This window comes from Cariama cristata, unplaced genomic scaffold, assembly GCF_000690535.1.
Source record: "Cariama cristata isolate BGI_N322 unplaced genomic scaffold, ASM69053v1 scaffold5606, whole genome shotgun sequence".
Taxonomy (NCBI): domain Eukaryota; kingdom Metazoa; phylum Chordata; class Aves; order Cariamiformes; family Cariamidae; genus Cariama; species Cariama cristata.
Window position 1 is genome coordinate 111,906 of NW_009622594.1, and position 11,804 is coordinate 123,709.

At 41.9% G+C, this 11,804-nt stretch overlaps 1 protein-coding gene across 1 annotated transcript; it reads right to left on the minus strand.

Moving 5' to 3' along the window:
• Nucleotides 1–3,647: 3,647 nt before the first annotated feature.
• Nucleotides 3,648–9,569, minus strand: ADPGK (ADP-dependent glucokinase; the record flags this gene model as incomplete). Its single annotated transcript, XM_009702382.1, has 6 exons — nt 3,648–4,196; nt 5,201–5,299; nt 5,683–5,879; nt 7,679–7,799; nt 8,055–8,117; nt 9,344–9,569. Coding segments are annotated over 6 exons (1,255 nt in total), but the record flags the coding sequence as incomplete, so codon positions are not given.
• Between the last annotated feature and the right edge of the window lie 2,235 nt (nt 9,570–11,804).

Consider the following 11,804-nt stretch of genomic DNA (forward strand, 5'->3'; position numbering starts at 1 on the left):
GTAAACAGGAAAGAGTTGGATTTGGGATTGGCTCTTCCACAGCCAGGTAGCAATCACAGATTGCCACAGGCACAGCAGAGAAGGAACATATCCTTTCAAAGTCTGCCAGCCTCCTGCGATTCATGCATCTCAAATAATCCACCACTTCACCTTCGGTAAGCAACATACAGAGAAAAGATAAGAAGCATTGCTCATTTTTGATCAAGGGTAAGAGAAAAAAACCAAAACGAACAATGGCTGCACTGGCTGCAGGCACACAGAAGTGGAAATATCAACGTACAGAAGTTTTATTGTCTAGAGAGCCACTGGCTTACTGTCACACTGATGAGCTCATCTGTGGCATCTTCAGGAAACTATGTGTCACTAAACACTTCCAGTGGAAACCCTTCTGTTTGGACATATGAGGCTAGCTGAGGTTTGAATGATCCATCACTGTGGACTTCAAGGTGTGAGTAACATAGGAGAACAGAATTTGTACAAAGAGAGGGGATCAGGGGAAAGCAGAGACCACTTCAAGCCTGGTTTTGAAGCTTTGGTATTTTTGCAACTTTTCTGTTTCTTCATGGTGAAGAGAGATCTGGATTTTTATAAGCCGTTAGACACATTTGATTAAAAATCTCTTGCCTACCAAGGACTTCTGTATTTCACAAAAAAACCCCAACCATCCAAAAAACAACCAAACCAACTAAACAACAAAACCCACAATCAACAGAAATGTCTTTTTTTTTCCCCCTATATAGACCAAAAAAACCCCACTAGCTATTTCCATTTCTGTTGTTCAGCAAGGTCCGTTTTAGACAAAGCAGCTTTTCTTTCTTGTTGCGGTTGTAGCTGTGCAGAGGTGTGAGACAGCCTACACGTGCAGGAGAAGGCTTTCAAGAGACTCTGCAACCCTTATTGTAATCAAGTTGGGAAGGCAGAGGGAACTTAAGCACGTCGTGTTCACAGCATGTGAAACATGAAGTGAAGACAGGCTGCTAGGTCCTGCCAGTCAATTCAGTTTTATTATCATATAGATTGTTTCAAAACTTAATCAGGGATACCAACGGCATATCTGATTAACAGGTCACACTTGTTAAGAATTATCCTTGGTGAATGAACTTGGTGATCAGCCAAGCTCTATATACCTGATCAAAGCAGATACACAGATAGAGCAGCAGTCTAGCCATCATGAGTTATTGTCATTTGAGAAGTGACTCACGGTGCCAGGCATTCACAGTGCACTGATGAGAAGCCAAAGAAGAAATACTACCTGGTGACAAAGAACAGGAGCAGACGAAGGAGTTAGTAATAATAGAGTTCAGCTTTTAGGCCCAGATGAATTCTAAGCAGTAAAGCCCCTTATCATACTTGTTTACAGCAGTTATTTATTCAAAGTAGTGAAAAAAAAAAAAAACAAACACAAAACAGGGATAATTTAGGCCTGTAACACTCCTGTTAAATACAAGTGTAACTTACCCTTGCACAAGTTCTGTTAGCGCAGTTACGTGATTTTAAATAGCCATAAGGCAATGCCAGTCCTATCAGCCTCACATCCCTGCAAATGTTTTTGGAAGAGAGAAGTGAAATACAGCAGCAGGACCGTTGCTGGTGACAGCTTGTGTGTATTTAGTTTTGTTTTGTTTCCAACTCAAGAATACACACAGCTTGGCTCAACGTCAGGAAAATGGGACCTAGTGTAAGCAAAGGATTAGTTCTCCAGCTGGCAGGATGCGTGGCCTTCGGTGGTCCTAGGGTTGGTGTGCCAGGTGGCTACGATCAAAGGCTGCAAATAACCTTGCTAATGGCCTCAGGCCTTTTAGACTGCTGAAAGGAGAATTTTTAAATTTATTTTTTCAGTAGGAAGACTAAACCAGAACTCCAAGTCCCATGCTACAATTTATCAATAATAATAAAAAAACCTAACCTGGATAGCAATACTTCCAGTCTTAAGATCCTGCACCGAGATAAAATGCTGAGACTCAACAGAAGATCAGGATGGGATAAGCTGCAGGAAAACATAGCGCTTACTCTGGTGCTACAAGAAGACTTTGCTCAGAGGGGAAGCAGAAGTTAAATATACATTGACAGACAGCATTGTGTGCTAAGTCAGTACAAGTTACAACAGCTGTCGTTTTTTATCCTTGCATTCACGACGGCATTTTCCAACAGGAGAACATCACTGACAGCAACATGACAGCGTTACTGGAACCGATCCCTCCAGCCTAAGTGATACAGACTCTCCTCCCCTCCATTCAGATGCAAAGACTGACCTAAAGCGACCTCCTACAAATTCTGGTACCGCGCAGGCTTGCATAGACATGCTGATTGCATTTAATCCAGTTATACTGAAAAAATTGTGTATGATAGCTATGCAAATACACTTGATGTTCCTGGAAGTGGAGAGAGACAAAACCATGCTGGAAAGAGACCAAAAAAATGCTGATGCTACACCATCCATAGCGTGCGCCTATGAAGAGGAAAAATACAAGCAAAGTATTTAACAAAAGTTCTACTTTTTTAATTTTAAAGGCTATCCAGAGCAAAGAAACTATCAGTGACCTAGTCAAATTAAAAAAACCCAACATCAAACCTTAAAAAAGCCCTCCTCACTTCAGTCTTACCTGGAAAACACTGTTGCAGGTTTTGAGCCTAGAGAGGGACCTTCCGTAATGTATTAACCCTTCTGAATGGAGGGCAGGGAAACTGAAGAAAATTGCACAACCATTCTCAAACAAACAAAAAAATTCATCTCCAGCACTCAATAGCTTTTCTGTAAAATACTAAATATAAGCACCCACAAGAACACCAGCTGTGAACCCTGCCCCCGGCTGGAACTCTTGGTATTTAGTGTACAGCAAACACAGGTAATGTTTTGTGGTTTACCTGGCAAGGAAATAAAGCTGCGTCCCCAAATATAAACCCCGACTAGCTTCACTTCTAGTTTCGCCTAAACTAAGCACAGGCTACTAGGGCTCAGTTGAATAGCTTTAGTCACAGAGACCACAGATACCCAAAATAATCTACGCAGCCTTGAGCCAGGTTTTCTCTGTGCATTTCAGGAGTAGGTACAGCATGCGTCACAGTTTGGGACTCTGGTTCCCTCCAATGCTGGGGACACCGAGGCTGAGAGGTAATTTCACCAGTAAAAGATTTCATCATCACACCAAGCAAATGGAAGGTTTGCTCTTGCCACGTAGCAATGTGCTGTGAGGAGATAATGCAAGAGCCTTTTATTTTTAATTTATCAGAGGCAAGACAGGGCCAAGCACTGCTGTGCTCTCCCTGGGATCCACTCACAGGAAATTCTCCTGGCTGCCGTACTTCCAGCACTTACAGACGAGACCCATTCAGAGTTACAAACAGCAAACCTAAGCCAAACAGGGATTTTGATATTCGTTTCCCCTCCCTGCGTACTTAAGACAAAGCAAAGCCAATTTTCACATTAATAAACGTCTCCACCTAAATGTGAAGCGTTCAAGTTACTGCCAAGTGACTGGAATGTATCTGACAGTTTATACCTGGAATTATTCTTTGGCTCTTTTTCAGTTATATCCAGAAAACACAACACGCCCTGATTCTGTTCCTATACCACCACTGGCTGAAATCCTAACCCATGGTTCCTCAGACACCGTACAGTATTGGAGAAAGAGGAAGGTCTCAGTTCTCTATTGAGGATATACTTCTGAATATAGCAGTCCTTCAGCTGAAATAGCATCCCCAAGTCCCACGGTCCGGACAGGATCTTTACACACCAAAACAGGCGTGAAATGGAATGAGATGCCTTCTCTGTGCCAATGCACCACTGGCTCATCTGGATTTAAAGATATTTTGGAAGGTGCCTCTATCTGGGAGGTCACAAACTCCAAAGGAGCTTTAAGAAAGACTTTGCTAGTATCAATGGTTTCAGTTGCACAGGCCTGAATCCCAGCTGCTCTAGCGCCAGCAGCCACAGCAGCAACCTGGTTGCCCCAGTACCCATCCACGGTGACAAGGATATGATAGGCCAGGGTGTGGAAGTGGATCCGTGTGAGATCAGAGGCCCGCTCTGCAGTCTTCCCATGCTCCTTCAGGATCCAGAAGAGGATGTCGCTGACTACACCCACGTCGGGAACTCCGCTCCAGGAAGCAAGGGAGGCGTGGGGACCAGCGGCAGACTGCGTGAGGAACAGCAGCTCCTGTTCGTTCAGCCCAATGGAGTTCACCAGGGGAAAGACCTGCTAACAGAAACACAGAAACAACATTTTTTCCTTCAGAGAGCAAATCAGACTTTGGTCTTCCTCATTCAGGGTATTGTTTCTACAATCCTGTGTTACTGGCTCTATCACCAGTGTGCTCAGCAGAAATGACCTCCCAGTTTCCTGGAGAGATGCAGGCCAAAGTCACTGCACAAGCTTCCCCATTCTACAAGTTCGCAAGAATTTCTTGGCCAAGAAAACATTTCATGCCAAGGGTGCATGCTCATTTTGTGCAATTAATTTTCTAGACACACGCTTTGACAGTCAAAAGTAACAAAGCATCAAATCCACATGAAACACTCAGAACACCAAGATTAGAACTGTGTGAAGTTAAACAAGGAACCATCAGGATCTACAGGAAAGAAATTCTGCAAGGAGATCGAGGTTGGTTTATTTGTTTTTTAAAAAAATTATAAACTCAGCTCAAATCCAAATCTTATTTTCTCTAGAAATCTGCAAGCCAAAGTTACTTGTATCTGTGGAGTTGCGGTATTCTCCTGGGTCACCTTCCCCCCGTGACTGCAAAAAAATCAGAGAACAGAGCCTAGCTGTATTGCACGGTATTTTTACTGAATACAGTTGCTGAATAAACTCAGATCCGGAAAAAAATCCTTACTCCTTGCTGAAAATGGTCTGATGATCAACTGAGGGTACTGTAAGATACCTCCTAAATGAAACTTCCCAGAGAGACCTTTCTAAAAGGAATACTCTCTCTGAGCTGAAGAAAACAAATCTGTCCTCTGCTAAGCCACAAGTCATTACAGTTCTCCTTCGCTGCACAGAGTGGACTCTGGTAAGCTCAGCAGAGAAAACAGAAGCATTCAGAATGCAACAGCAGACTCGAAACCCTTGTTCTCCATTTATCTTCAATTGGATAGCCCTAATTTTAAGTTTTCATTTCTATATTCATCTACCAGTCTGTGCATTGTGATACTGTAGAAAAGGAAACTGATGAAAAGAGCATGTCCTTTCATTTTCATTACCTGATGCATAATGTTGCTCATAAAATCTTGATCAGTCATACTGGCCAACTCCAGGTGTATGGGAATGTCAGTAGGGATATCTGAGATGGAGGCCACAGCCTACAGGGGTACAGAAAATAAAAAAACAAACCACCAACCCTAAACCACATACTTATTAAGAAACAGAAAGAACAAAGGGGTTTTGACTCAGAGATACATATCCTTTAATGGATTTAAACACAATTCCAAATGAGATGTCTGACAAGTGCCACAATGTACTGCTAAGGGGAAGAAACAAAAACAACTTCTAGTTTTCAGAATCCCAGAGCAGGAAAACTGTATCTAACCCTAATCGGCACTTTTCTAATCGACTAATTCAGAAACCTCACAAATCTGAAGCAGGTGTAGAACAGCTGATCTTAGAACAGATTAAAACAAAAAGGGGGGGGAGGCTACTGCACTGCATCAGAAATTAAGGAGACACCGCCGTTCAAGTATCTTACCTCCATAAGTCGTCTCTGTCGCATCTCCTTGCTCTGGCCTTCCATCATATGAAGTCCTGAAAGTACCACAAGATCTGGCTGAAATTCATCCAAGCTGGACACAAAGACTTCCAGCATATTTAAGGCACCATTTGATAGGTCATGGGAAAAGATAAAGCGGTTGGCATTGGGTGCTCTCACTTGTCCCCACTCTTCACCTAGGATGAAACAAACAGAAACAAGTTAACTCAGCAGAGAAGCAAATCAAACCATGTATCTGGAGATTGTTTTGGGATATCCTGCTGGAATCCAGAGGCCCGATTTCACAACGTGACTGGGCCATAGGAGAGATCCTGCTGCTCTTCTCATCCATTCCCTTCGTTCGCTCCCTCTGCCTCACTCAGATGCTTGTCTGTTAGAAGCAAAATTCAGTACTTGTTTGGTTGGTTTAGCAAGCTTTGTGATGTTTTAATCAGTTGACTTTACTCAAGCTCTGCCATGAAGATACACCCTGAAAATTCTCATAGCTCTTACTGTTCCTGACTGCACAGCTCCCAGAAGTGATCTGCAGAATAGAGCTGCAGCAGTGCTGTATGTGTAAACTGTTCTATTCCTGGATAAGATCACAAATTAAACAGGCTCCATCTCTGGGATGCTGAGCCATGAGAAAGCAGGGTAACAACAGCAAGCCTGGAGAGGATACAAATTACACAAGCCATAGTCCAGCTGGCCAGCCCTCTGCCAGCTCTCCCCATCTGTACACACATCTTTGTTCAGGCAGCGGGCAGTTCCTTGTGCCAGTTACAATAACAGAAAGAAAGAAATGTAAGGGAATAAATAAAACACAGGTCACAAAGGGCAGCTTGAACAGAAAGCTCTAGAGACACAAGCATTTTTGAGGCTATTACAGGCAGAATCTCCACCTTAGAACCAGCCTGCATATTTCTTCTCTTAGCTCTCCCAGACTGTATACTGGCTATACTATGGAGAATATGTCCAGCATTTACGGAAAAGCCACTAAACCAGCATCAACAGCCATCAGTGCTGCCGCCTCTTAAGAGAAGTCTCATGACAAAGTTCTGTCTAGGACAAAGATCCCCAGAGTTGCATCAGAAAGGCAGTTCTCACCTCAGATGGGAGATGTCAGCAAAGATGCTGAGAAAAGGAGGTATCATATACTCATGTTATCAGCTAATCAGGGTGCTTCCAGGAGCAAGGCAACTAAGATTTACGTAAAAATTAGTGTATTTTCCATTGGCCGCCGTGTTACAGTACCTGTCAGTTATAGTAACCTTGTTTCAGTCAGGAGTCCATTACAGTGTATGCTTTGAGTGCTGCTCCACATTAGTTTTGCTGATGAAAAAGTTTAATTAAGGTGGTTCTTGCCTTCCCTCCTTGCCAAATACTCCCTCCTCTGTCACACTAATGTAAGTCTTTCTGAAGCTGTATTTCGAGACAGGCCCAGTGAAATGATTCAGGTTGAGAACAGCAAGAAAATACAGGCAGATTTGTTTTAGCCATTACGTTAGGGTTACTCTGAATTTAATCTGCATGTGGTTAAATGGTACTTGTCTGTTTTCAGAGAATATTACTGGACTATTTTCAGTTCAGAATTACAGGCATCAGGTCTGCTTAGGCTATGCATTCACAACAAAATGAAAAGTCTACTTGGTTTCTATAGGTTATTGCATATAAGAATACGGAACCAAAGGGATGTCAAATATTTACAGTATTTACTCATATTACTCAAGTATTTACTCATATTACAGTATGAGTCAGTATTTACAGTAACTGTACTACAAAGGGAAAAAGTTTCATGACTCTTAGATATCTGTTCACCTGCCACAGCTCCCTGAGGGACACAGAATTACCAGATTAGCCCAGTGACAGCTGTCAATACCGGTAACTTACACAGTCCTTCTAGAATTAACCGATTCAAAACCCAACAACTTTACAGCCAGGAATATCTTAGTGATGTTTGGGGTTCTCATCTAACATTTAGCCTTTGACAAGATACCTGCTTGATACTCCAAGATAAGATGGAATTCATCTCTTTCCTGCATGGACTCAGGTGGCACCACCACATTGTCATCAAGTAGTTCATGGAGTTTAGGACCAATTGGGCCACAAAGGAGGATCTAGAAAACAAAAACAAAAACAAACAAAAAACTAATCAAGGTTTCCCTCCCATGTCCCTTGCCACCATTTCAGTGCATTTAAGCATCACCTAGACAATTAAAAAAAAAAATCAGCTATGCTTTTCAACTTGTAAGGCCAACCATATGTTCCACCATAACCTAAGAAAAAACTGCAAGATCCCCAAAATCTACAGGGAAGTAATGTGAGCCTCATTTAAAGACAAGTGAATAGCATGAAATTTTTGGAACGCGTACCTTCAGGTCTGGATTTGTTGCAAGCTTCTGACCAATGAGAGCAGCATTTCCTCCTACGTAAAGCTGTAAAACAGAGGCAGGTATGGGCATTCTCTTTGATAGCTTTATACATGCTTAGTCCTCAGTATAGGCTAGAGATTTTAGCTTTTTAGAAAAGGGTCTAGCATTACAGAAGTTAATAAAGCTTATTGGGGCTGAAGGCAAAATGATTTTACAATTCTCTGTGAGATCTCAACAAGTTGCAGGTTCTCTGACTTTTTTTAATCTAAGTATTTGCCTTCAGGTAACAGCCCTGTAAAAATCAACTCATTCTTAATATAAACAGCCCTTACTTCTGTGGCAGTTGGTAACTTGTAGGTTTTTAGCAAGGCTGACAAGCAACCATTTAAAAACTGCAACGATACTTCCTCCCATTTGGAATCGAGGTTAAACCTGCTACCTGTGCCCACAGGAAGTGAGTGGAACCATGAAAGTTTGTTCAGGTAAGCAAGGTCAAACTTTCAAGTAAGAAAACTCTGATGTGAGCTTTGAAACCAACAAATATAGATTGTCATGAGGATCACAAGCATGCAGAGGTGACAGAAAACAGGCTATAGAAGGATAGAGCTAATGATCAGGTGATTCCAGTAAGCCAACATAGCAAATGTGGTGAGAAACAAGTCAACACAGGAGAGTCTTGCCCAACGAAAAGCATTTAGAGCTCTTCCTCATTTTCAGAAGCAGCTGGTGAACCGCATAGAAGGTGGCATTAAGCAGTTTGTAGAAATTAGCTAAGTGCCAGGCAAGGTATCAAGCTAGATTCAAAAGACCCAGTATGAATTAGAGCAACAAAACTTTATTTTTGGAAAGAGAGGCTTCAGAAAAAATACTTATTTCTTTTTATCACTCCTAGAGAGAATTTAAATCCTGTGTTAAGTAGCTGAAGCTGATTGGAGTGTTTACAACTCCTAATGCTTGCATCTATTTCCTCACTTCCTGCCTCATTACAAGATGTCAGAGCCTCTTTTACAGCATCAGGCCCATCTGGCTCCCATATAACAGCATTCTTACACAGGCATCTTAGTCTGACATTTCAGTTTTGGAAAAGTAAGCAGGGGAGAGACCATTTAAAATCCTACTATTTGCAGCAGGTGCAGAGTTCCATGGAGAGGCATTAATGCACTGAAGCTATACCGTAAGTTGCTTTCCTAGACCATGTGCACTTTCACTAGACAGAGAATGGAAGTCACCAACGATGCAGAAAATAAGAAACATGCTTCTCAGCACTTATCTTCAGGTGGAAGACATACCTGTGCACCAGGGTACTCGGAGGCTGTCCGTGCAATGTGATGGAAAGACTCGCCATCGCTGAAGAAGCGCTCGGCAGCTGCCCCTTTTTCCATGAAGTGAGCAAATGCTTCTTTCAGGTCTTGTCTGGAGTTTAAGACCACATGATTTTTTCCATCCCCAGGTTCAAGACCGAGCGCCTCTAACAACTTCACACCGGACAGAACCACGTCTACGCAGGCATTGACACTGGAAGAGAGAAGGAAAATGCATACTGGGAAAACCACACGTACCTTAGGGCACTTGCGAGACAATACAATGAGATCACTTCCCAGCCAGTGATGTTTGCTGTTTGCAGCCCTCATGCTAAGGGGAAAAACAACCAACCAAATGAAAAAACCCACAACGGCATATGAATTTCCTGAAATTCTCTACTAAAGTGTTCTCCTTTTGACATGCTTTTATTGCGCTCCAGCACTGCAGAGGAGAGAGGGACTTCTAATGTTCTGCTGAATTAAAACAAGAAAGAGTAAGCTGCGTGGTCCAAAGGCGGTTGCATATGTTGTGGAACATGTTGTACTTCATTTGCTGCCTTAGGCTTTCTCAAAAAAAGAACAGGCACAATAAGAACAGCATTTTTAATTTTTAATTCTTAAAATAAAGCAGCTTTTTAAAAAAATAAATGTATTTTGGGGTTAAAATATACATGCAATTCAAAACTGTTAAAAACAAAACTGAAAGTATTTAAGTCTACTAGATCAGCCTCTTTAGTTTCGACTACTCCTAACAATAACCAAAACCACACAGACAAACACCCCACACATAGGCCGGTTCTGTTTATAAGAAGTCAAGAGACCAATTTGTCAGTTGAAATATTTGAAAACTGCAATTTCAAAAGGACCATTCCAAATTTCCAGAAACAGGATGCTGCCTTCTCTCAAATAGTGGAAACAGGAGTAGTTAGGAAGCGATAAGAACCATTTCAGCAGATCTAGACTTTATGTAAAGTCTAGCCTGCAGCTCAAATCTTCCAGTCCTCATTTCTTATCAATTACATCAATTTAAACCCAGTCTAATTCAGACTAGAGAACAGGAAAGTTTCTGGGCTGGAACCAGGCCCTCAGGAAGAAAGTTTATGAACACTTGCCCTTGTTTCTACTCCTTGGTTTCAGAGAGATACCAATATATACCAAATATTTACTGAGATGATAACAGCAATTACTAAAGCATCTTCTGGAACTGCTGGCAAGCACAATTTCTGTTCCTCTGCTCCACTCTTCCCTGACAGACATCCAAACGATCTATAAAACTTTTGCAGGATCTCTGCCTTACTCTGTGTCTATCCACATGACACTCCAAATGCCAATGCCTGCTTACATGTCAGTGCGAAACGCACAGCCATTTAGTATTGCTCCTTGTCAGTGACCTCTCATGCATGATTTGGGCTGCAACACGCGAAAGCTGCATCATACAAAATAAAGGACATTTAAAACCCTGAGGCTTTTCAGTACACAAGTTAACTGGAAAGCTTTATAAAAATAAAGCTTTATTCAAAGCCACTTTATAAACTTGTCTCTCATACCTATTTATTGCCAGGCTGTGCTCCCCAATTGCCACCTTCCTGGGGATGGGCCAGCAGCTCCAAGTCCCTCAGGCTCCATATATAAATTTGTTCTACAGGCAAGCTCAGAAATCCTCTGTATTGTGCATCATCTTGTACATTAAGGAGAAAAAGATCCCCTTGTGCAGCAGAGAAAACAAAACCAAGGAAACAATAAGCTCAAGCAGCATTTTAGCCCTGAACTCACTACAGCAAAAGGTCAGCAATTTTGTATTTTAATGAATCATTAAAGATGCAAGGGGACATAAACTAAGTCACAGTTCTTTCAAGCGAGACACCTCTAATCATCTTCCAACTGTCTGTCATCTCCCTTCCTGCCATTCCTCTGCTAACACACTTCGTGCTTTTAATAAACTCCCTTAACAGCAGGGATATGTTGCTAATGAACTGTGTTTACTGTTGAACTTTGAGTTTGGTGTGTGTGTGTATATTATATATACATACAAATATCTATATATTCAGTCACTTTAAAACAAAGAAGAACGCAAGGAACAAACCGAAGATACCTGGCTCTTTTCCAGTGAAGGGTGGCAAAAGAGAACACTAAACGAGGCACTGGAAAAGCTATTTTGTCAGATATTCACTGGAGAAAGCCTGCATCAACAGTAATGCAAGAGCAAGACAGACTCCAATTAACACTGTATCAACTGCGCAGTCATCGAGGTGGAGTAACTTCTTCCCACACCTGAAGGCCAAATCTTCTAGTCAAAGTCAAGTTATCCTGTCACGTCCTTATATTTAAAAGAAAGCGAGTCAAGCGCTGTATATAATGGCAAGATTAATGGTCAGAATTAAAACCAGCATTTAAGATCAATGTGATATTCCCAAACTTCCCCTCGCCCTCTTTCCAGTTTGAAGACAGA